This window comes from Nelumbo lutea, chromosome 2 (assembly GCF_056320005.1).
Source record: "Nelumbo lutea isolate HS-2025 chromosome 2, American lotus-T2T, whole genome shotgun sequence".
Taxonomy (NCBI): Eukaryota; Viridiplantae; Streptophyta; class Magnoliopsida; order Proteales; family Nelumbonaceae; genus Nelumbo; species Nelumbo lutea.
Window position 1 is genome coordinate 2,483,924 of NC_142685.1, and position 21,918 is coordinate 2,505,841.

The 21,918-nt window shown below is 44.0% G+C and overlaps 1 protein-coding gene across 15 annotated transcripts; it reads right to left on the reverse strand.

The window, feature by feature from the left end:
* Positions 1-2,222: 2,222 nt before the first annotated feature.
* On the reverse strand, positions 2,223-21,606 carry LOC148868073 (HMG-box (high mobility group) DNA-binding family protein). 15 transcript variants are annotated; one of them, XM_088967926.1, is made up of 9 exons: positions 21,384-21,544; positions 20,958-21,197; positions 20,593-20,748; positions 20,208-20,295; positions 20,030-20,119; positions 18,198-18,242; positions 17,983-18,071; positions 15,751-15,810; positions 14,843-15,254 (listed from the first exon to the last, which is right to left on the reverse strand). In XM_088967926.1, the coding sequence occupies exons 2-8, from the start codon at positions 21,032-21,034 to the stop codon at positions 15,780-15,782; spliced, it is 576 nt and encodes a 191-aa protein (XP_088824052.1). In that variant the 5' UTR covers positions 21,035-21,197; positions 21,384-21,544; the 3' UTR covers positions 14,843-15,254; positions 15,751-15,779. The 15 variants fall into 15 exon arrangements, 14 of the variants coding, with proteins under 14 accessions (XP_088824051.1, XP_088824058.1, XP_088824052.1 ...); XR_016106710.1 differs by lacking the exon at positions 14,843-15,254 and adding exons at positions 15,356-15,606; positions 16,330-16,643 and having other exon boundaries at positions 20,958-21,498; XM_088967925.1 differs by lacking the exon at positions 14,843-15,254 and adding an exon at positions 2,223-2,335 and having other exon boundaries at positions 20,958-21,498.
* Between the last annotated feature and the right edge of the window lie 312 nt (positions 21,607-21,918).

Here is a 21,918-nt window from a genome sequence, read left to right on the forward strand (position 1 = left end):
TTGATTGCAAGTCCCCTAGCAGCCGAGATGGCGAGTTGAGGTCTCCCTCAGTTGGAGAGTGACATTCTTGTAATTTATAAGGAGAGAGAGAGAGAGAGAGAGAGAGATGGCATTCTTGTAATTTGAAAGAAAAAAAAACAAGAGAGAGAGAGTTTGTAGGAAAGAGTGGCATTCTTGTAATTTGAAAAAAAAACAAAAGAGAGAGAATTGGTAGAAAATAGCATTTTTGTAATTTTTATGAAAAAAAACACTAATAAATCCCATTTCCCCATCCTCAAACCTTACGTATACATTTCAGCTTAATATATTTACATAGATTACTTTAGCATAGAAACAATCACTCGGAATCTGCTGCCCACAAGTTATTCCCACATTTACCACATAGCACCACCATCATGTATTGGGAACCATCTCCCCATGAGTGATAAAAGGAGGTATTCCCAATGACGAGGTGTAATGTGTCTTAGATAGGGATATGAGAACAATTAATGGGTAGCAGATCCAAGCCTAGACACGAGCCAACATAAGTTTTACACACAAAACCATAAGAAAATTTGGAATTGGTAATAGAGCATGCATCATAATTATTTTTAATATCGCCTCTAGAAAGAGAATTTCAACAAGAGAGAAAAAATACACCAAGGTTAAAAGAAGCCCTAAAACCTTTCTCACATTGAAAAAAGATTTAGTTCACCATATACAAAATTCAAGAATGTCTTTTTCTTATCTTGAAATATTAGAGAACTCCTGACATAGCAAATATAATAACACGTAATAAGATACAAAACAAATCACATTTTTCTTGCTTAACAAGCAAAGATCGAAGGCAGTCAAATGATTCAGAAGTTCTTGGAAGCATGGTTTTTAAAAACGAACCGATGATCGAATCAGCCAGGGGTCGGTTATCGGTTGAACGGTCCAACCGCTTGACCTGAACGATTGGTCTATTCTGACAAAAAAATTAAAAAATTTGGAAAATAGTCAAAACCATTCAAACGGTTTGAATGGTTAACCAACCGGTTCAGCTGTTTGCTAATCAAAATCTACAGTTTTAGGGGAAAAGCAGGTTTGGGGGAAAACAGAACCGGTCACCTGACCGATTCCCGGTTTTTCCAGCCTGACCATCCGGTCCAATCCGGTTTTGAAAACCATGATTGAAGCCTTCCATATAGGAAATACTTCTCAAGGCCCATAATGTAGCTTTGAATTACAGGAACTATTCTATTATCAAGGAAAAGTCATCACATGCTCCGTGGAGGTTGAAGACCATTTTAGAAGAGTGCAAGAACATTCGAGAGCACCTGAGGGGCAGACCGTCAGAGTGGAGTATCTTCATGTCTACAGGAAGGCCAATCAAGGAACCCACATCGTCTGCATCCACCAATAAGAAGAGAGCACGGTCTAGACTCCAAAAACTTTTAAGTTTCGTTAAATACCTGTTCCCCCCCCATCTCTCCCAACCTCCATTCAACCTCACGAGTTTCCACCGTCACCGGTGTTCGATATCCCTTACACTCTCTCTCTCTCTCTCTCTCTCTCTCTCTCTCTCTTGCTCCGAATCAGCAACCCAGCCCTCCAATCAGTGCCACTGCTACAATCTTCACCGCCACTGCAACTGATGATTGAACCGCACCATTGCTGCCACCATCAGTCTCAAAGTACAAGACAAAAATTGAACTCAACCCCTAGATTCCACTTGTATCTGACTTTACAACTCTCTGTCGTTGAATGAAATCCATTTACTTAACAAAAAAAATCACAAATGGATCCACACAAATCACAAGCCACAAATTACTATTGTAGCAGAAATGAACTCTCAATAGCTGCATTGATATGAAGTATCATTCAATGAGAATGATCAAGTCGCCAAGAAATCTGTTTTAAGCCAAATACCAGTGATTAACTTTTGTTGCTTTGTGATTTACAGGTCAGAAAGATTTTGCCACCTCATGTGGCTACTATCGAATAAGATGTTATTTGATGGCACTTGTGGCAATCGATATGCTAACACGAGAATGTTGTAGGATCTGGTTCACGTTTCATTTTCTCCTAGAAGATAAAGGAGTAATAGGATGTAGCTGAAATATTTCATCTCAGAAAAAAAAAGTGTTTGAATTGAAACGAAAACATTGATAAAAGGATGTTTTTCTTTTTTTTTTTTACTCAAGAGTCATCATGCTGAGTTAAAAAAATAAATGAAAAATTTTGCCCAATCTTCAAGCTGGCCTTTTCTTCTTTCTTTTTTGGTAGATTCAAGTCTGCATTGTTAGTTTACTGATATAATCACCTCCCCGCCTTTAGGGATTTGAATTTACTTCTATTTGTTCAATGGATCCTGCTTGTCATCAAAGAATTGGAATGAATATTCTTGCAACATTGAATCCACACTATATATTGATAAAAGAAACAATTGAAACTGAGTTGCAAAAATAGAGAGAGAAAGAGAGATTCAATCTTCAGGGCCATTTTTGTTTGAAGTTACAAGGTTATGGATACAAAATGAATATGGCATCCATACATGATTTACCTTCCTGATTCATCAAAAATGAAGAAAAAAAACTACTCTACAATCAACCTGTGATATCATTTTTTATTCCTTTTTCCCCTCTATTTACACATGACACAAATACCTCCAGCACATCTCCCTTCTCCCAATACAATAACACAAATCAAAGAATGTCCTCCTAAACGTGTTTTTTCCCCAATATGAACGAGTATGTATGTGCAGTTTTTTCTCCATACCTATACTAACATGAACCAATGGCGTGTGATCAGAAACAACCTCCTTTCTACATCAACCTTCAATTGTAACACAACTCTTAATAGGCTTCAATTTGATTCCCAGGCTATCTGGAGATAGAAGCTTTGGAGCTATGCATGAATGGTGGAGGGTCTAATAGGATTTGAGCCTTGATTTGGCAATGGCGCAGGAGGGAGCTGCCTATGGTATCCAAAACCCATCTGAACGAATTCAATAGGGACAAGAATGACATATGGGTGCTCCTCTATTACTAACGAACTACGGGCTTCAACCTGCACAATATAGCATTAGTATCACTACATGTAGACTGATGGCAACAACGGTGCAGTTCGATTGTCGATTTCAACAATGGTGGAGGTTGCAGTGTTGGTGCCGGTTGGAGGGTGGGAGAGAGGAAAAGAAAGAGTATAGAAAAAACCGAAGAGATTGAAAGTAGTATGTCGGTGATGTAACTGGCGACAATGGTAGCTCGTGAGGTTGAAGAACAGAGGTAAGGAGAGCGGAGGTACCAACAGTGAGAGAGAGAGAGAGAGAGAGAGAGAGAGGAACAGGTCGAGAGTCCAGTCAAAAAGAGATTGGGCGGGTTTAGCAAAATTTAAAAGTTTTTAGAGTCTAGACGCCCGTTAAAGTCTGGATTCCATTATGGTCTGTTTGGTTGTTGAGAAATAGTGGAATGAGAAGGGGTGGGATGAGAAAGGAATTTTCATTTTCTCATTTTGGCATCCTATGTTTGTTGTAGAAACCAATTATTCTGCAAAATTTGATTTCCGGTGTTTGATTGTTGAGAAAATTTTACAAGATGCTTGATTTCATTCCCCTTCACGGTCGATTCTTGGTTACTGTAGCTATAAATAGTGGGGGACCCCACTCGATTTGTCACTTCTACGGTTTGTCTACTGAGCTCGCGCCCAGCTTTTCAGCTCGCATCCAAGTTTTTTCCAGCTCGCGTCAAGGCTGGTTACATAGCCTTCAAGGTTCTTTGGCTTGTTCCCGTCCCCGGAGCCTTCAAAACTTTCTTCCGGTGTGTACCTTCCTGAATCCACCTTTTCCTCGATGTCTAGCTTTGATAGCTCAGACGACTCTTCAAGTAGGGCCGACGTAGGTTCTACCAACCGAGCCGTGTCCCCCGACTGCCTCAGTGATCCTGAGGTGAAACTCGAGGACTATGAACCAGTAGGCCGAGCCGCTTCGGGCAGTTTGGCGTCTACCTCCCGCCGAGGTCGGATGCTAGACAGGTTTGGTCCCTCGACCATGACGCCTGAGGGGTTTCAATCCATACTTATGTCTTACAACCTTCCCAGGGGGTATACATATTTTATTCCTTCAGGTAGCTTTCCTTGGGAACACGGTCCTGATGAGATCGTGATTTTTCGAGAGCAGCTCGCTGCGGGGTTGCGACTTCCTTTTCACCCCCTTCTCGTCGAAATCATAAACCACTTCGGTGTCACCATTGGCCAAGAAATCAGGGATGCCTAAGAAATCTAACCAATATATCATGAAAAAAAATTACAAACTTATTAGATCTACAATGATAAGAACAGAGGTTTAAGCAGATCTACCAACATTTGGTTGTCGAAAGGTTAAGAAATCAGGAATTGGAAGAAAAGCAACAAAGTTTTAGAGAAAAAAATTCCGGTGTAGCGGCTCCGAAGCTCAAGTTAAAATCCTTCAAAAACAAGATAACACCAGATAGCGCAAAGTTTGCATACCTTCTTTGTTGGGGGGCAAGGGGCTCTTATAATCACTTCGCGCACTCGCTCCGAGGCCCTTGTCAGGTCGGGTATAATTACCCTTGCGCTTCTCAATTCGGCTATCGTCCTTTCTGCTGGAACAGAACCGTCACTGCCTAACCGTCTCTCTAACTGGAGATGGCGGTGTCAGTGGCGATGGCAGGTGGCCGTTTAGAGTGCGGCTGCCAAGCGTCAGATCCCAAGTCAGTCAGGTGCGGCGCCCTCGGACACGGACTTCCTCAGTGTCAGGCATGGTACGACTTGTTTGGTTTTGGTGCCCAAAAGGTGATGCGGAGTGGTGAGCGAGGCGAAGTCTTGAGTTCGGAGGTATCTATAGGGCAGGTCAGTTCGGCGAGGTGTATCCCGAATTGTTACAAGATTGGCCAGTTCGGCGAGGTATATCCCGAGCTGTTACAAGGTTGGCCAGTTCGGCGAGGTATATCCCGAGCTGTTACAAGGTCGGCCAGTTCGGCGAGGTATATCCCAAGCTGTTACAAGGTCGGCCAGTTCGGCGAGGTATATCCCGAGCTGTTACAAGGTTGGCCAGTTCGGATTACTCTGGTTTTGGGCCAAGGGTGAGTTCGGTCCGCTGGTGTCCCCTTGTTCACGCCTTAGGCTTGGCCCTTTTGCCGACCTGTTGTTCCTGCCACGTGTCGCATAACTGTGAGGTCGGGCCAAATCTTCATTCATCAATTGCCCCCCACTCCTCGCGCCAAGGGTCTTGCCCTGGTGCGGGGAGTTTCGCGAGGTAGTAGGTGGATTTGTCCCATCCTTCGAATCTTGACTGCGCGAGTTGCTTTTGCCAAGATTCTTCGGTTTCCGAGAAGGCTGGAAACGTGCCTACTCATAAATGTTGATGGTTGTGACAACGCGCGTTTCAAATTTCAAAAATTCGCACCGTTGGGACGTGACAGCGGGTCATTCAAAAAGGCGTGCCACTGCTGTACGTGCGCGGGCGGCTGTCAGGGAGACGTGCGGCGCAGTCAGTTTCGGAAAGACGTGTGTCGGCGCGACGTCGGTTTCAAGAAGGCGTGCACACGCCGAAGGATCTGTCCAGAGAGCCCGAGGTGACTCCACCGATGCATGAAACTGCCGGGGCGCCTTACGCTGAGACCACTCATACGGACGCTCCTGCATACTCAAGTGCTCCTGCTCACTCTGGGTCCGCTCATACACGGGCTGGGCCCTCGGGTTCGGGAGCTCAAGGGGAGTTCAGGAGCGTATTGACGCCGAACTACGCTCTTCAGAAGAGTAGGGAGGCTACTTTCCATGAGGAGGTCGCAGCGTGGACCGATCTTCCTTTGAATCAGGTCGTCTGCCGCGCCGTAACACATGCTATGGTGGTAAGTTAGATTTCGTCTGCCTTTTTCATTTTCTGTCACTTTTACTGTTATTGCTCACTTGTTTCTTTTGGTAGGTGAATTCTTCAATTCATGCCTTAGCGGCCCAAGTGGAGAGGAGCTCGCGACAGGTGTGAGCTGCTGAGGCTAACGCTCATGCTGCTGAAGAAGCTTTCCGTGCTGCAGAGGCGAATACCCCGGTTGCAGAGGCGAATACCCCGGCTGCTGAGGCGGCCGCTTATGCTGCCGAAGAGGCTGCTCGCGTCGTGATGGCCAGGCAGGCAAGGTCTCAGCGTGACGCCGAGGCCATGGGGGTAGTTGCCAAGCATATGGCGGACTTGAAGTTGGATTTGTAGCATCAAGTCGAATATCTTCAGGAGGACATCAGGGAGAGAACACAGATTTTTTTCCAAGGCATTGAAGACGCCAAGAAAAAGGCCGTTGAAGACTACATTGCATCTCCGCGTTTTGACGATCTGATGGTGGATTCTTACAGGAGGGGGTTCAAACTGAGCAGGTGGATGATCCGGAATACATACCCTGACATCGATGTTAGTGCCATATCCACTTCGCATATAACTCAGGAGATGGCCAATGCTGTCGATGGCGAGCCGGACTCTAAAGGAGAGGCAGGGCCTTTGGGTGTTGTTGAAGTGCCTTCTGATGGCGAAGAAGTAGCTCCAGGCATGTAACAACCTTTTTTTTTTATGTCTCTTCTGATGGCCAATGTACTATTGTTTCTTGCAACAGAATAGATAATCTTTTTGCCCAAGTGTTCCTTTTCCCCGAACTGATTCTTTGTCGAACTGAATATGTCACTTGTCCGGGTTATTATACTTTCCGCGACCTGTTTTGCCGTGAAGGCTTTTTGCAGCGAACTGATTTTTTGTCGAGCTGATAATATGCTCGACTTCTTTGCTTGTTTACGCCCAGGTTCCTCTTGGCTCTGCATCGTGGCACATAGGACCTGATTTCGTCCACTTTGCTTGGCGGTTTATAGGTAGTATCGCCTTAAGTTCACGATGTTCCACGCTCGAGGTACTTGTTTGCCTTCCAAGGTTTCGAGTTTGTATGCCCCCCCCCGAGCGCTCTTTTTACTTTATAGGGCCCTTCCCAGTTTGGTCCAAGTTTGCCCACGTCGGGTTCGAGCACCATAATCTTACGAAGGACCAGGTCGCCGACTCAGAAGCTTCGTTGCTTTACTCTGGTATTGTAGTAGCGAGCTACCTGCTGCTGGTATGCCGCTGTTCGGATGTGCGCGAGGTCCCTTACCTCATCCAATAGGTCAAGGTTGGTACGTAACTCGTCTCTGTTCTTCCGATCGTCATATGTTTCTAGTCGCAATGTTGGTACTTCAATTTCCGCCGGGATCACTTCTTCAATGTCGTAGGTGAGGTTGAATGGGGTTTCTCCCGTGGCGGTTTTTTCTGTAGTTCGGTGAGCCCATAAGACACTTGGTAGCTCTTCGGCCCACAATCCCTTAGCTCGATCCAGACAGGCTTTTAGTCCGCGCAGGATGGCTCTGTTCATTACTTCTGTCTGACCATTTGCCTGTGGGTGTGCGACTGATGTGAAGTTTTGCTGAATCCCCATGTTCTGGCACCACTCTTGGAACTTAATATCCTCGAACTGCTTGCCGTTGTCGGAGATTAGTACCCGAGGTAACCCGAAGTGACATACTATGTTCTTCCAAAAGAAGTTCTGTATGTTTCGAGTCGTAACAATTGCCAGAGGTTCGGCTTCTATCCACTTCGTAAAGTAATCTACTGCAACAACTAGGAATTTTCTTCCACCTGTTGCTGGTGGGAATGGCCCCAGGAGGTCGATGCCCCATTGTGCAAAGGGCCACGGGCTGGCGAGGTATTTGAGGTCGGAGGCAGGTTGATGGTGGATATTGGCGTGCTTCTGACACTTGTCGCATTTTCTGACGAGCTCGATAGCTTCTGCCTTCATCGTTGGCCAGTAGTATCCTTGTCGAAGTGCTTTTTGGGCGAGTGCTCTGCCCCCCAAGTGTCCGCCGCACAGGCCTTCATGAGTGTCGCGGAGTATGAACTCGGCTTCGGCAGGTCGCAGGCAACGCAAGTAGGGGAGCGTGTACGACCGTCGGTATAACCGTTCGTCTATTATGACGTATTTGGCTGCCTGGCGCTGCACCCTCTTGGCCGCATTGCGTTCTGCAGGGAGGGCTCCGTCTATCAAGAAGATCACGAATGGGTCGATCCAGCTCGGCTCTGCTTCCAAGATGGGAGTGACCTCCTCTGTCCCCCCGAGAATACTAGGCCGAGGTAAGTCCTCTATGTAAACAGTTCTCATGTTGTTGTGACTTGTGCTGGCTAAGCGGGACAGAGCGTCGGCCTCAGTGTTCTCTGACCTCGGGATTTGCCTGATGAAGTGTGACTAGAAGTTGAGCAGGGCTTCTTTTACTTTGGCCAAATATGCGATCATGGAGAGCTCGCGTGCTTCATACTCGCCCGTAACTTGGTTGACCACGAGCTGGGAATCGCTGCAGATGACCAAGTGTTTTGCCTTTACCTTTCGCGCTAGGTCCAGCCCAGCTATCAGTGCTTCGTACTCTGCCTCGTTGTTGGATGCCGCGAACTCAAAGCGTAGTGCGTATTCTAATTTTGTGCCGCCCGGGCCGCATAAGACTATTCCAGCTCCGCTGCCTTGCCGGTTCGAGGAACCATCTACGTGAAGGATCCAGGGCTCCTCATCCCAGTTCGCGTTTCGCCTGACCAGGAGAGATGCCACACTGGCTGCTACTTCACGGGGTTCAGACTCTATTGGCTCGGGAGCTCCGGGTTCGCCCGAACTGGGGACCTCGGGCTCGACCTGTGGGGCTTCGTGGCTGAAAGTGCACTCGGCGATAAAATCTGCCAAAGCTTGGGCCTTAATAGCGGTTCTTGGCTTGTACTGGAGGTCATACTCGCTGAGTTCGATGGCCCATTTCGTCAGTCGAGCGGAAACATCGGGTATGAGTAAAACTTGTCTCATAGGTTTGTCAGTCAGGACGATGACGGGGTGAGCCTGGAAGTATGGGTGGAGTTTCCGAGCTACTGTCACTAGTGCTTATGCTAGCTTTTCTATCTGCGGGTACCTTGTCTCTGCTCCCTGCAAAATTTTACTAACATAATAAATGGGTCGCTGGACCCGATCTGTTTCTTTTATTAGTACCGAACTGACCGCCTCGTCGCTTGCCGAGAGGTATAGTTCTAAGACCTCGCCCTCCTCGGGCCGGGCTAAGGTTGGCACACTAGCGAGGTAACCTTTTAGCTTGCCAAACGCGAGCTGGCAGTCCTGGGTCCACTCGAACCCTTTGCCTTTGATTGCTTTGAAGAAAGGTAGGCAGCGGTCTACCGATTTGGAAATGAAGCGGCTTAGAGCGGCTATGCATCCGTTTAGCCTCTGAACTTCTTTTACTTTTCAAGGTGGTCTCATATCTAGAATGGCTTTTATCTTGTCCGGGTTGGCCTCAATACCGCGCAGATTGACAATGTACCCTAGGAATTTGCCCGAGGTGACGCCGAAGACACATTTGTTGGGGTTCAATTTCATGTTAAACTGATGCAGGATTTAGAAGACAGAATCTAAGTCTTGTATTAATTCTTGTGAAAACTGAGTCTTGACGACCATGTCATCTACATAGCATTCTATCTTCGTGCCAATCAGGGGCCGAAACAGCCTATTTACAAGTCTTTGGAAAGTCGCCCCGGCATTTTTTAATCCGAAGGGCGTGACCTTGTAGCAATATAGGCCGAACTCGGTTATGAAGCTGGTTTTTTCCTCATCGGATGGGTCCATCCGGATTTGGTTGTAGCCCGAGTAGGCATTCAGCAAGCTTAGCAACTCATTTCCCGAGGTCGCGTCCACTAGGCGGTCAATTCTGGGGAGGGGGAAGCAATCTTTCGGGCAAGCTTGGTTCAGGTCGGTGTAGTCGACGCACATGCGCCACTTGCCGTTTGCCTTTTTTACCAACACCGAGTTGGCCACCCATCTCGGGTAATGGACTTCCCTTATAAAGTTCGCTGCGAGGAGCTTCTCGACCTCCTCGTCGACCGCCCTCCAGCGTTCTGGGGTTAAGTTGCGTTTCTTCTGTCTAACGGGTCTGACTACAGGGTCAGTATTATGTTTGTGAGTTATCAGGCCAAGGCTAATGCCGGGCATGTCAGCCGCGGACCAGGCGAAAATATCTAAATTTTGAAGTAAAAAACTCACCAGTTCGGTTCGTAGGGGTTCCTCGACAGAAGCTCGATCTGAAGTGTGCGAGCTGGGTCCGTAGCCGAAGTCGGGATTGCGACCGTTTCCTCCGTGGGCGAAGCTCGTTCCTCACCTTGCTCCGCAGGCCGCTCCAGTTCGAGGTCGTCGGCCACCTTGGTTTTTCCCTTCAGGGCGGCAACATAACACTTGCAAGACTCGAGTTGGTCGCCCTGCGCTACCCCCACACCGAAGTCCGTAGGGAACTTCATGGCCAAATAGTAGGTGGAGACCACCGCCCGTAGGATATGCGTGATCGGCCGCCCTATTATGGCATTGTATGGGGAGGGGGTCGTGACCACCAGGAAATCATGGTTGAGTCTGACCGCACAAGGCCATGTGCCGACTTCCACAGATACTGTTATTTTTTCGAGAGGCCTGACTTCCTCTCCGCTGAAACCCACCAGGGGAGTGTTCGCGGGCTTCAGCTCGCTCCTCTATAACTGTAGCTGGTCAAATGTTGATTTAAAGAAGATGTCCACTGAGCTGCTCGAATCTACGAGTATGCGTCTGAACTCGAAGTCGCTGATCCTTAGTTTAATGACAAGCGCGTCATCGTGTGGGTAGCGGACCCCTCGCACGTCATCCTCCGTGAAGAAGATTGGTTCTTCGGTCTTTGGTCTCTTTGGGGGGTTCCGTTCTTCGAGGGCCGCTTCGTGAACTGAAGTCCGGGCCGCTGCCAAGGTACACCCTGCTACCATCGAACCTCCCGCAATTACATGGATGGTTCCCCGAACTGGCCTCTCTTCTGGAGGCTATCGCTGCAAAGGTTCGTCAAGTCTGCTGCTAGACTCGAGGGCATCCTTTTCGTGCTCCCCTTGCCGACCTGCCTTATTGTTATTATTGTTGTGCTGTACAAAGTTTCTCAAGTATCTGCGACGGATGAGCCCCTCTATCTCGTCCCGGAGGTTATTACACTACTCGGTACTATGACCATGGTCTCTATGAAAACTACAATACAAATTCTTATTTCTCTCGTTCGGATTTCCCTTTAGGCGAGGTGGCCACTTCACGTACGGGGCGTCCTTGATCGTCATTAAGATCTCGGTCCGCCTTGTGTTTAACAGCATGTAATCCATCCGAACTGCTAGGGGAGCTCGGAACGACTGGTTCGACTTCGGCTCCCGGGCTGGGTTTTTTCTGTCGACCGGGTTGGAGAGCTCACCTTCCCTCTTTCTTTTCTCTATCCCGCCTTCAGTTTGTTGGTTGATTTCTTCCTCTGTCCTCATGAACTTGTCCGCGAACTTGAGGAATTTGGCCACGGTTGCGGGCTGGTTAGCCACCATGTGCCATTTGAATTCTTTGTGCGTTACCCCTCTTTTGGCTGCCGCGAGCTGCACTGCGGGGTCCAACCGCGATATTTGCAAGCATGCTTCGTTGAATCGCTTGATGTAGCCCCGGATGGATTCTCCTTCCCTTTGGATTAATCCGAAGATGCTTTCCTCTGTTCTAGGGCACCGTTGGCTGGTGACAAAGTGTGCGGTAAAGACCTGCACGAACTGAGCCCAGCACCTTATCGACCCGGAGGCCAGGTTCCTGTACCAAGTGCGGGCTACTCCCTTGAGGGTGGTGGTGAAGGCCACGCACATGCACGATTCGCTGGCCCTGGCGAGGTGCATTTGGGACTGGAAAGCGTCAACGTGGTCGTTGGGGTCAAAGGACCCGTCGTACTTGTCCAGAGGTGGGAGCTTGAAATTTCTGGGTAAGGGGACCGCCAGGAGTTCTAATGCGAGGGGGGAAGGAACCGAGAGAACCGGGGCAGCTCCTACCTCGTTCGAGCTCGTCTCTTTGCCTCTGAGCTCTAACAAGACACAGGTGGCGGTTCGGCGACTTCACTGGCACCTTCGTTGTTGAGTGGGCCTTGTGCTGGCGCTGCTGGTCTCCGTGTTACCGAGCTCGATGGGCCCGGAATGCTGGTAGTCTGCCGCCAGGGCGCCGAATCGGTTTTCCGTGAGTGGGAACTCGGGCTTGGAGCGCCGGGGTGCCGACCTCGCGGGCGAGGTTCCTGACCCGCCTACGAGTTGCGAGGCGAGGATGATATTTTTCTCTCTTCGGCCTGGGGACAAGGCCTGGCTGTTAGGGGGGTTCTGGGGCCAGGAGGCCTTCACGTGGTGGGGGCGTCCATCCTACAGGGAGGCCTTGACCGGCCTCGGAGCGGGGTGACGAGGTGGAAGTAGTGGTTGGTTCAGCGGCAGTTGGGGGAACTGCTGTTGATAGTGATACTGGGAGATGTTGTGTAGTACTTGGTGCTGGTGAAGCTGGTGCTGCTGGAACTGTTGCATTTGGGCTTGCATTGCCCGCATGCACTGCATCAGGTCGTCCAACCGGTTTTGGCTGGCTGCCAGGGGGACGGCAGTTGGTTCAGTAAAGGTTGTCTCAATAGGGAGAGGAAAGGGGATGCTTGTGGTAGGAAGGTTTACGGGCGCCATTGCTTGTGGCGTGTTCAAGCTGGGGATCCCATCCACCGAAAGGGGGATGGTGAACTGTCCAACGCACACCACGGGGACTTGAAGTTGTTCCCCGGTGGTGTTTGTCTCCGTGCCACGTCCGTCGTTGCTGGAGGAGGCCATGAGTGTTGGGTTTTTTGAAGAAAAGGGGCTATGGAAGTTTGGAGGGAGGCTTTTTGAAACGTATTCCCACAGACGACGCCAATTGATGAAGCGCGATCCGACCGGTCTTAGCTGTCAACGACCTTGCTTCTGAACGGGGCAACAGGGAACCTGAAATGGAGGAGATGAGGAAGCTCCGGGGGGAACCCGGTGTAGAGGCTCCGAAACTCAAGTTAGAATCCTTCAAAAGCAAGATAACATCAGATAGCGCAAAGTTTGCATACCTTCTTTGTTGGGGTATGATTACCCTTGCGCTTGTCAATTCGGCCATCGTCCTTTCTGCTGGGACAGAACCGTTACTGCCTAACCGTCTCTCTAACTAGAGATGGCAGTGTTAGTGGCGGTGGCAGGTGGTCGTTTAGAGTGCGGCCACCAAGCGTCAGATCCCAAGTCAGTCAGGTGCGGCGCCCTCAGGCACGGACTTCCTCAATGTCAGGCATGGTACGACTTGTTTGGTTTTGGTGCCCAGAAGGTGATGCGGAGTGGTGAGCGAGGCGAAGTCTTGAGTTCGGAGGTATCTATAGGGCAGGTCAGTTCGGCGAGGTGTATCCCGAACTGTTACAAGGTTGGCCAGTTCGGCGAAGTATATCCCGAACTGTTACAAGGTTGGCCAGTTCGACGAGGTATATCCCGAGCTGTTACAAGGTTGGCCAGTTCGGCGAGGTATATCCCGAGCTGTTACAAGGTCGGCCAGTTCGGTGAGGTATATCCCGAGCTGTTACAAAGTTTGCCAGTTCGGATTACTCTGGTTTTGGGCCAAGGGTGAGTTCGGGCCCCCGTAGGGAGTTCAGTCCGCTGGTGTCCCCTTGTTCACGCCTTAGGCTTGGCCCTTTTGCCGAGCTGTTGTTCCTACCACATGTCACATAACTGTGAAGTCGGACCAAATCTTCCTTCATCAGAGGTCTTAGATCATTAGAGGTGAAGAAAACAGTGGTTGGAGATTTGATCGTGGGGACATGTGAACGGGAGATGAATGGAGGTGTCGCCTTGACATTTTTTTCCCACCAACTTCTCATTGTCTTCGTTTCTCAGCGGGGTCGCACCTATCTGGTGAAACCCCACATCTCTACTTTTGGGATGTAAGTTCTCATCCTATCCCATTGCTTCAACCAAAACAAACGAGAGAAAATAGGAATCTCATACAAATATTCCTATTTTCTCATCCCGGTCGTGACAACCAAATATATTTTTAGGCTCAGTTTGGAAAGTGTATAAATACAAATATGTACAATGCAAATGCATACAAAATAATATAAAATATAAGATTTTGCACTCTACATATTTGTATTTGTACTCCTTCCAAACTGAGCCTTAGTTGAATTGCATCTAACATCTTTATATAACGTGTTCTCTTCTTATCGGTGGATGCAGACGATTATTGTGAGATCCTAATCAGCTGCTGATTGGAAGGCTAAGGAAGCTCTTCCTCATCGAAATGAGTCTTTGTCATTCAGCAGTATTAACATTCTTAAGGATTTGATTCCTATCTGATTATACTAAACACACACACCCCAAAAAATATTCTTCTATTATTACCCTTTAGCTATGAATTTTCTTTTGAATTGATAAAACCTCTCATATCTCCACAAAAAAAAAAAAAATTGTATCTTGGAGGGATGTCTAGATTCCAAATCATACTAATAATTTTAAGCATAAGATCAAACAAAATAACCCTCCTCCAACTAGTAATATAGTTATAGGCTTACTTAACAAAAATCCATCATAAAACACACAATATAAGATCATCCTTATTTGAAGATCTAAAAATATTAGTGTTTCAAATTTCTATTCCACAAAAGTCCTTTGGATCCTTAGGAGGGGGGCAAAAGGAGTGTAAAAACCCTCTACCTTTCATAATCCAAGGAAAATTTTTAGTTTTAAATGTTGAGAGAGGTGTTAGCATTAACCCAGTACTCAACCCGATCCAACAAATCATTAAGAGAATTAAAAATGTCTCTTCAAGCAACAAAACTTGAAGGTTTTCTTTTCTAAGTGGTAGAGTTAGGTTGTGTTTGGTTTGAAGGAAAAGATAGGGAACCCTATAGAAAACTTCCCAAGAATATCCAAACTAACCTTCACACAAAAAGCCTAATTAATATATCTAGCTTTCCTAACACCCAACCCACCTTTTTTAAAGAGCAAATAGCATTTTTTTTATCAGTAACTGAAAACTTTTATTAAATGAGAGAAATATAAGTACAACAAAGGGGGAGACAAAATGTCTTAGCTCCCCACCAATAGATTACAAGAAAAACTTAGAAATTAACCCAAAATAAAGAATCCATATTCGGCCCTTGTTTGGCTAAACCATCAACTGGTGAGTTGGCACTCATTTTCACCTAGCTGTACTTCACCTCAATACCCCTACTAGGCCATTTGAATTTCTTCCTTTCATTGCTAAACCTTCACATGCTGCTGTTATCTTCCTTTATCCACCTAATCACTACCTCTGAATCCCCTTCAAGGATCAACCTCCCGATGTTCAGATCCCTAGCTTTTTGGATACCTTCCAGAGCCACAAAGATCTTAGCTCTAAGTGAGTCTCCTTCTCAAATAGGGCCTGAAAACAAAGATAAAATAATCCCCTCTACATTCCTGAACACACCCCCAATTCCAGAAGGCCTTGGATTCCCCACATAAAGAGCAAATAGCATCTCAAGAGCAACATCTAAAACCATGCTTTTATTCATGAATTGCCACAAATAGTCTCTTTGAGGAATTGAGTTATATGAATGATTAGGCAAAATAGAGATTATAAACTTTTTGTTTATCAGTAAAATAGAGATTATAAACTTTATTTTTAGAACAAAAGAGAAGAACGCCAAGGTTTTTAAAACCAAACCGAACAACAAACCGGTCAAGGGTCCGATTCCCAGGTTGAACGGTCCAACCACTCAAACCAAACGAATGGCCTGTTCTGACAAAAATAAAAAATAAAATAAAAAGACTAAACTGTTGGATGGTTTAAACAGTTTGACCACCCGGGTCAGCAATTTGCTGACCAAATCAATAGTTTTGGCGAAATAACAGTTCTAGAGTAAAACAGAACCAATTACCTGACCGGTTCCAAGTTTTTCCGATCCGACTATCCGGTCCAATCCAATTTTGCCCGTTGTCTATTAAGAAGTTTAGCACATTTATTAGGAACATTCTTGTTACAACCAAAAAAAAAACCTACAGAGTTTCATTAAAAAACCTTGGTTTTACAAAATAATAAAATATCATTAAACAAACACATGACCAACTTTTGGAACACTCCTAGAGAGAGTCAAAGATAACTACCATGAATAAGATCCTGACTTTCCAATAGTAAACCAAAAAAACTAGAGATTCCCGTATCAAGAATAAACAAGTTGCTTTTGCCATAACATCCCATCAAGTTACTTCTTTTTTTCTAAAAATTGTCAATACAAGTATTTCTAATTTTTTCACCAATAAGCAAGGAATATGTACTAGAGATAAGATTGTTTAGAATAAAATCTTCCCAGTTCCCATTCATATTTGTTATAATCATCAATTGAATTGTGAATGAAATCAATCAATTCTTTCCCTAATATGATATCAGATTAGCTCTAACAAGTGTCAAGCATCTTGCCATCCACAGGGTCTGGTTCTTTTGAGTTTTCACTTCTTACATTTAAATTCATTGTTGATTTCTTGAATTAACCCACAGCCCTATCGCATCCGCCAAGCTTCTGTTTGTGGCAATCTCTTTTTATCACTTTTTTCCTTCTGCATTTTTCACAAGTAGATTGTATGCACTACGACTCAATGCTATTCTGATCTTCGGAGCAGAGCATGACGTGGTTTGAACATGATATCCAACAGATCATGAAGCGGGTTCTCAGTTCTCTTCACATTATCCGCTACCATCTTGTAAGCAGCTGATGCCAATCACATTTGAGGATGAATTTCCATGGCCGCCTTCCCCTTCACTTGGTTACCTTTCCTTTAAATTTTCAATAAGAATAAATTCTCCGTTAGATTTCAGTATTGCAGATTGTTGCTACTTGTTAGCCCAAGGCAAACGCCAAGTCCAGCCTGTCCAGCAACAATTTTAATTGAGCTTTCGTTATCATAGATACACACCATCTTCATTATGCACTGCTGTTCCCACTGCCACCATTATATTGTTGCAGCTCCCACCACCACCTTTACCGTGCTAAAAAGAAAAAGTGGTTTTGGACCTCCAAGGCCCATTTTTTTTCAAAATAGCTACTTGCAAACATAAAACCTAAATGGAGTTTTTCCTGCTTTTTCAAACAATCTTTTTTATGCAAAATGCCCATCCAACTTTTCTGCCAGACTATTTTTTACCTGTCATCTTGGATTGTCCCAGCAGTAAAAGGCAAATTCATGGTGTATCTTTACTCCCCGTACCGGGTATACACGGAATGGAGCAATGTAATAATTGTACAAGGTAATCCATGTTATTACATCAGGCTTAAGTCAAAACAAATTATCAATTGACTCCAAACAAATATTCAAAATATCGACAATCCTGAAAGCCAATACATATCGATCCAGAATGCACAGATGCATTGCAAAATTTTCAACCTTGATTAAGATTATATTTATCTTAATGTTCTATTTTATACTGTAATAACTAATTGAATTGTACTGCAATCAACTAATACATTCTCTAATAGATCCCACCCAAGATCAACCTGAATATATGACCAATCACATTTGACAGATCAAATTCAAATAACCTACTTGCAACAAAGCTTCAAGATGATGGTGATGATGAAGTTGATAAAAATTCTCAACACCATTAACTCACATGACCACAAAGGCAGATAAGCTTTTCAATACAATTCGAAATGGTTTTGAAGGCCAAACATCCTCTAAATCACAAAATATGCAAAATGTTACAGGAAATGAGATAGTAAAAGACTAATTCTACCTAGCTTTAAAAACCCTTGGTATAAGAAATATTACCAGGGGATCTTTAGAATAATAAATATTATCAGGGGAAGACAATATTTGTGGCATTAGGAACCAAAGAAATTGATTAGAATCCTGAAGTTACTTTACAAGTAAGGGCAGAACATTCACTCAGCTATTTGATTCTAGTTGACAAGAGTGAAATACTCCAGGTGACCCAAAACATTTTCAATAGATACAAAATACCATGACATCTTCAATTCTGTAAGATGTTGACCAAGCAATTCACAAGTCCACAGTAGCCCTATGCCATGAGAAACGATTACTAAGTGAAGATATTGGGTTATACAACTGCAATCCATATATATAAAAAACAGGAGAGAGAGAGAGAGAGAGATTACAATTCAAAGCTATCTAAGCTCTCCCTGCTGTAATCGCTGGTGCTCTCAAAACCATCAGAGTTTCTCCAGTAATTATATTGTTCATAATTCTTGGTACATTAAAACCAGAAAAATAGTTAGAAACTAATGTTTTAGTTAAAATATGGCTAAAAAGTGAAAGACTAATCAGTTTATAAGACCAAGAACTGCTAATTGATTATGGGAATTGCACAAACCAGATCATACTTCCCAACCATTGCTGAATCTGCCTCATCATCCACCTGCAGACAACCATAATATCACCATTCAACTACTTGAGGGTATATTAAGTGAAAACTTACTAACATTTTCTTTAAAGGAATATATTGAAATGAGCAACATGGAAAGGAAGGTGAGGAATCACAGAGAATTAATTTTTAAGAAATGGGAAGGAGTCAATACAATTTTTACCAGTGATGAAGTTTTAAATATTTAAAAAGAAATTCTCAACCAAGGAAAAATCATGATACCAATTTATCAAAAAAAATCACGATACCATTTGTTATTTATACAATTCCAATGCCAAAAAAGAGATATCAAATGGTAGCTTGATTAAGGATTAGATCACAAGAATAGAATCAGGGAGAAATATGCACATCCAGCCCAAACCCAAAAGACTATAAATTCCTTAAAAGATTCTACTAATTCTTTCACACCAAACTGCCCATAAGACTGCTGTGGGGAGGATGCTCCAAGCTACTTTTCCATCCTTGCTTAACCCTCTTAAAAACCAAGCACCTATGAATCCCTTAACATCAGCCAGGAAGCACATTTTAACTCCAACAGTCTTCCCAAATCCAGTGAATAAACTCAAAATGCAGCAACAGAAGACCAGAAGATTCCACATTTCCATTACACAATGTGCAAGCCACATCCACCACCTCTATACCTCTTCTGACTAAATTATCCCTAGCCAGAATCTTATCAAGCACCAAAGACCAAACAAAGCAATATGCAAAACTATTAGATCATTTTGAAAAAAAAAAAAGAAAAGAAAAAGGAAAAGAAGAGGAAGAAAAGGGAAAAATATTAAATAGCACTGTTCATAGCTCATAGAGAGTGAAATGCCACTCCTTTATAAAACTGCTATGGCACATGACAAAATAAGCATAAACCCATTTAATAGATAAGAAGTATGGCCACTTAAGAGACAAATACTACATCTACTGCATAAAAAAATAAAACTCCCTGACTTGATTATGTATGAGTATAGAAACATAAGATATGCTCCACACTCGTATGCCACATAGTACCCGTGCATAATAAATGATTGGTATTTGTTTCCACTTTATATTAGGTGACTCAAGGTGAGATGTGTTCCCTGGAAACCCCAAAACCAAATAACAATGCCAATATTTGGCATTTTGTCCCAACACTTGTAACATTGTTGATTATGCTCCAATCTTAATTGACTACAAAAGGTGGGTAGTCCTCAAGTTGAAATCTGCCACAACCATTATGGCAGGACACATGTAAAACCTAATATATTAGGATTCAGAACAGATTCATGACCCAACCTTCCTTTGTTTCCAAATTAAAACACCACATGATTCTTTGCTAGGTAGGATGCTAACATGCCCAAATACAATTGAGCCTTCACAAGTATATCCTGAAATGGTGGTTGCAATATATGTGAATTCATATTTATCCCTCTTAGAAATGTGTAACAAGAAAAAGACATCCAAGGATGTTCCATTGCTTTTAGATTTCCTATCTAATATTATTTATTTAGAACCATTACTTCATGCCATGACCTCTACCAGATACAAGTGACATATGAACATCTGGCAACTGTGCCAAACAGGAAAACACCAAGGTAAAACAGGGGCAAACTGTATAATATAACAAGATTGTATTGATATATTGCAGTATTTAGCATTAATGTAGTACAATGAAGGTGTTAGGAAGCTCATTAATAGCACCATTTAATCATTGCAAAAAGAGAGAAACAACCTCTCTTGGGATGTCCTGTATAACATTGAAATTTACCGACTTATTATTAGGATGAAAAAACAGTTGTGGTTCTTACTCCACTGGATGTATCATTGATTTCTTTGAGCAACGTTTTCTCGTAAGCCAAATTCACCTCTTCGGCTTGGACAATAAATTGATGTCTGTCCTGAGAATTCCAAGGGAAAAAAATTAGAATGAGTCTTTGATAAATTAATTTGGGCGGCATGTGCATAAATTTCAGATGCAACCCCCACCTTTGTCGACATGTTCTTCCATGACTCAAATCCTTTACGATCGATATTAATCCAATCTTCGTTTGCATGGAGTCTTTTGAAGCTTTCTCTGTAAAATTAGCTCAAGGATACATGTACTCATTCTTGTATGTTCCGTTTAAATGTGACACGGCACTGTAGTTTCTCTTCTACTCTAAGAAGAGTCAGATATGAAAGAATATAAAACAGATACAGGGAGGTTTTGGTCACATTTCAATACATATGCACATAAGTGCAGGCATGCGGGCACACATGCAAACATTTATCATATTAGTAATCAATGGGCAAGAAGTCAAATAATACTAAAACCATCTACCATTAATATAAAGTTGGGAGAATTAAAAATTAAAGAAACAAGAGATTATACATGAAGACGCAGAATGGCGATCTGGGTTGGTTGTCAATGATCAGTTTTACAGGGTTCTGATTTCTACATGCGCCTTTCAATTTCTCGTATTCCTTTTTCAATGTGCACTCGTGCATGTCGGATAGAGCGACTGGTACCGAAACTCCGCAGAAATTACTGTAAAAAAAATGAAAGCAGTAAGTGTTAAAAGTCGACTGGAGTCGATTAATATGAAGGAAAGAATATGGGTTTTCGATAAATATGAGCAGTAACGAAAAAGGAAAAAACAAAGGAGAAAACAGGCGTAGAATAGAGAAGATATTAAAAAAATAATAATAATAGATACGATTTCTCGAAGGAAACTGTGTAAGCAGGAAAATAGATACCATTTCTCGAAGGCGCTTCCGTCGGGCGCACGCCGCATAGCATGGACCCTCTTCCGTGTTCTAAGTGGATTCGCCATTCCAACTCTAACTGGAGCTCTGTTACTCTATCAGTTTCTTTGTTTGTCTACTACCCCACGCCCTGTAACTTTGTCGTCTCTAGCTGGAATTGTAACTTATTCGAACTCCCCTTCCCTCAATTTCTTTTTCATTAATAAATCGAGTCTTTCTTGCCTAAATGCGCTGCTACGTAGCGTAAGAGTTGTTAACAGAAATAGTGAGCGATTGCCTGACTAAGTAATGGAAGCATTTTATTAGCATCAAATTGATTGATGATGATTCCGTTAAGCATTCGAGTTAGGCCCATCTTAAACCAAATACCAACAAAAGTGGAAGAAGGAAAAATGACAATGAGCAAATAAAGATAACCTGCACTCTCTATGAAACCGGAGCCAGCATTCTTTGCGCAGGAAAATATGAAACCGTGGAGTATGAACTATGAACTATGAAGCGCTCTGCGCCTCTGCATTGAACATTGACGGTGAGAAACTGAATGGTCTACGCGACTACGCATATTAAAAGCTCCAACCAAATTTCCAAAACGAGACTAGCGAATTTTTTTAACTGGAATAATGAAGCCCGCGCTGTGGTCGAAAATTAAGCGGGCCGCACGATAGAGAGATATCAGATCGGCGCCCCTACGGAAAAGTACGGACAGGCCCACTGCACAATTCTAATTTCCATTGCAGAGTTACAACATTTCAAAATGTCAATATTTCTACGATGCCCGCCCGTAAATTTACATCAATTTCGATTTTGACATCTAATCTTAAATGTTTGGATTAAGGTTGATCCATAGGTCAATTTGAGTCATTCCAAAATATAACTGAATTTTAAAAAATTAAAGAAAATTGTATAAAAAAATTTGAATATTTAACAATTTAAATAGTAGTAAACAATAAAG

Coding starts and splice junctions, on each gene's coding strand:
- LOC148868073 (XM_088967921.1), bottom strand. CDS start 21,034: ATGGCGAATCCACTTAGAACACGGAAGAGGGTCCATGCTATGCGGCGT. Junction 20,120..20,207: donor GGAAGAACATGTCGACAAAG/GTGGGGGTTGCA, acceptor TGGAATTCTCAG/GACAGACATCAATTTATTGT. Junction 16,644..17,982: donor AGCTTAGATAGCTTTGAATT/GTAATCTCTCTC, acceptor GAAAATTTAAAG/GAAAGGTAACCAAGTGAAGG.